This window comes from Elephantulus edwardii, unplaced genomic scaffold (genome assembly GCF_000299155.1).
Source record: "Elephantulus edwardii isolate Elephantulus edwardi_28Jun2011 unplaced genomic scaffold, EleEdw1.0 scaffold00143, whole genome shotgun sequence".
Classification (NCBI taxonomy): domain Eukaryota; kingdom Metazoa; phylum Chordata; class Mammalia; order Macroscelidea; family Macroscelididae; genus Elephantulus; species Elephantulus edwardii.
The window spans coordinates 4,620,127-4,620,930 of NW_006399893.1; the positions used below are offsets into that span (position 1 = coordinate 4,620,127).

The 804-nt window shown below is 34.0% G+C and overlaps 1 protein-coding gene across 2 annotated transcripts in view; it reads left to right on the forward strand.

Moving 5' to 3' along the window:
* The first annotated feature begins 415 nt into the window (after positions 1 to 415).
* SPOPL (speckle-type POZ protein-like) overlaps positions 416 to 804 on the forward strand; it is a 54,270-nt gene continuing 53,881 nt past the window's right edge. For both annotated transcript variants that reach the window (XM_006894448.1, XM_006894449.1), the window contains exons 1-2: positions 416 to 493; positions 681 to 801. In XM_006894448.1, coding sequence (XP_006894510.1) covers positions 416 to 493; positions 681 to 801 — 199 coding nt within the window. The remainder of the gene's footprint in view (positions 494 to 680; positions 802 to 804) is intronic.

The following is an 804-nucleotide window of genomic DNA, read 5'->3' on the forward strand; positions in this document are numbered from 1 at the left end:
CTCCAGCACCACAACTCAAAGGCATCAATTCTCTTTCTTTCATCCCTATTCACTGTCCAACTAAATTTAAAGTTTTTCTTGTCCCTTTGTAATGTAATTTAGGCTTTTTGGCTTTTGTGAGGTAAATTTTTAATTTCTTTTGTGTTTTTCTACTTCTTTCCTATAATTCTGATTTCCATTAGCCTTTATATAGCTCTGGGTTTTCCTTTTCTTGAGTGAAGTGTGGTGATCATCCCCTATTGCATAGTGCCTTTCCCTTCATCTATCTTAATATTTATCTGTTATCTATTTTATCTCCTTCCTGCCCACCCCTACTTCATTTTTTTGATTAGTATATGGATCTTCTTTTTTATAGGTAAAGTACTTGATTTTGTTGAATATTGCATAAATCCTAGAAGACTGCAGTAAAGTGGCAATGTCTCTGGAAACCTCCCCACCTCTGCCTGGAGACATGTCTGCTGGTCCTATAGCAGAAAGCTGGTGTTACACACAGGTATATGCTATTATCAAATGCCTTGCTTTTTAATGCATCATTTATAAATTGTATAGTATTTTGAGGATACTATTTTGAAAATAGTAGGTTAGTTATTAGAAGTGCTAGAAGAGTAGATCATAGGTATGTGACAAGTTAAAAAGCATAAGCACCATCATTATTTAAAAATATTTTCTGAATCTCCTAGGTTAAAGTGGTAAAATTTTCCTACATGTGGACCATAAATAACTTCAGTTTTTGCCGAGAGGAAATGGGTGAAGTATTAAAAAGTTCAACATTTTCATCTGGCCCAAATGACAAAATGAAATGGT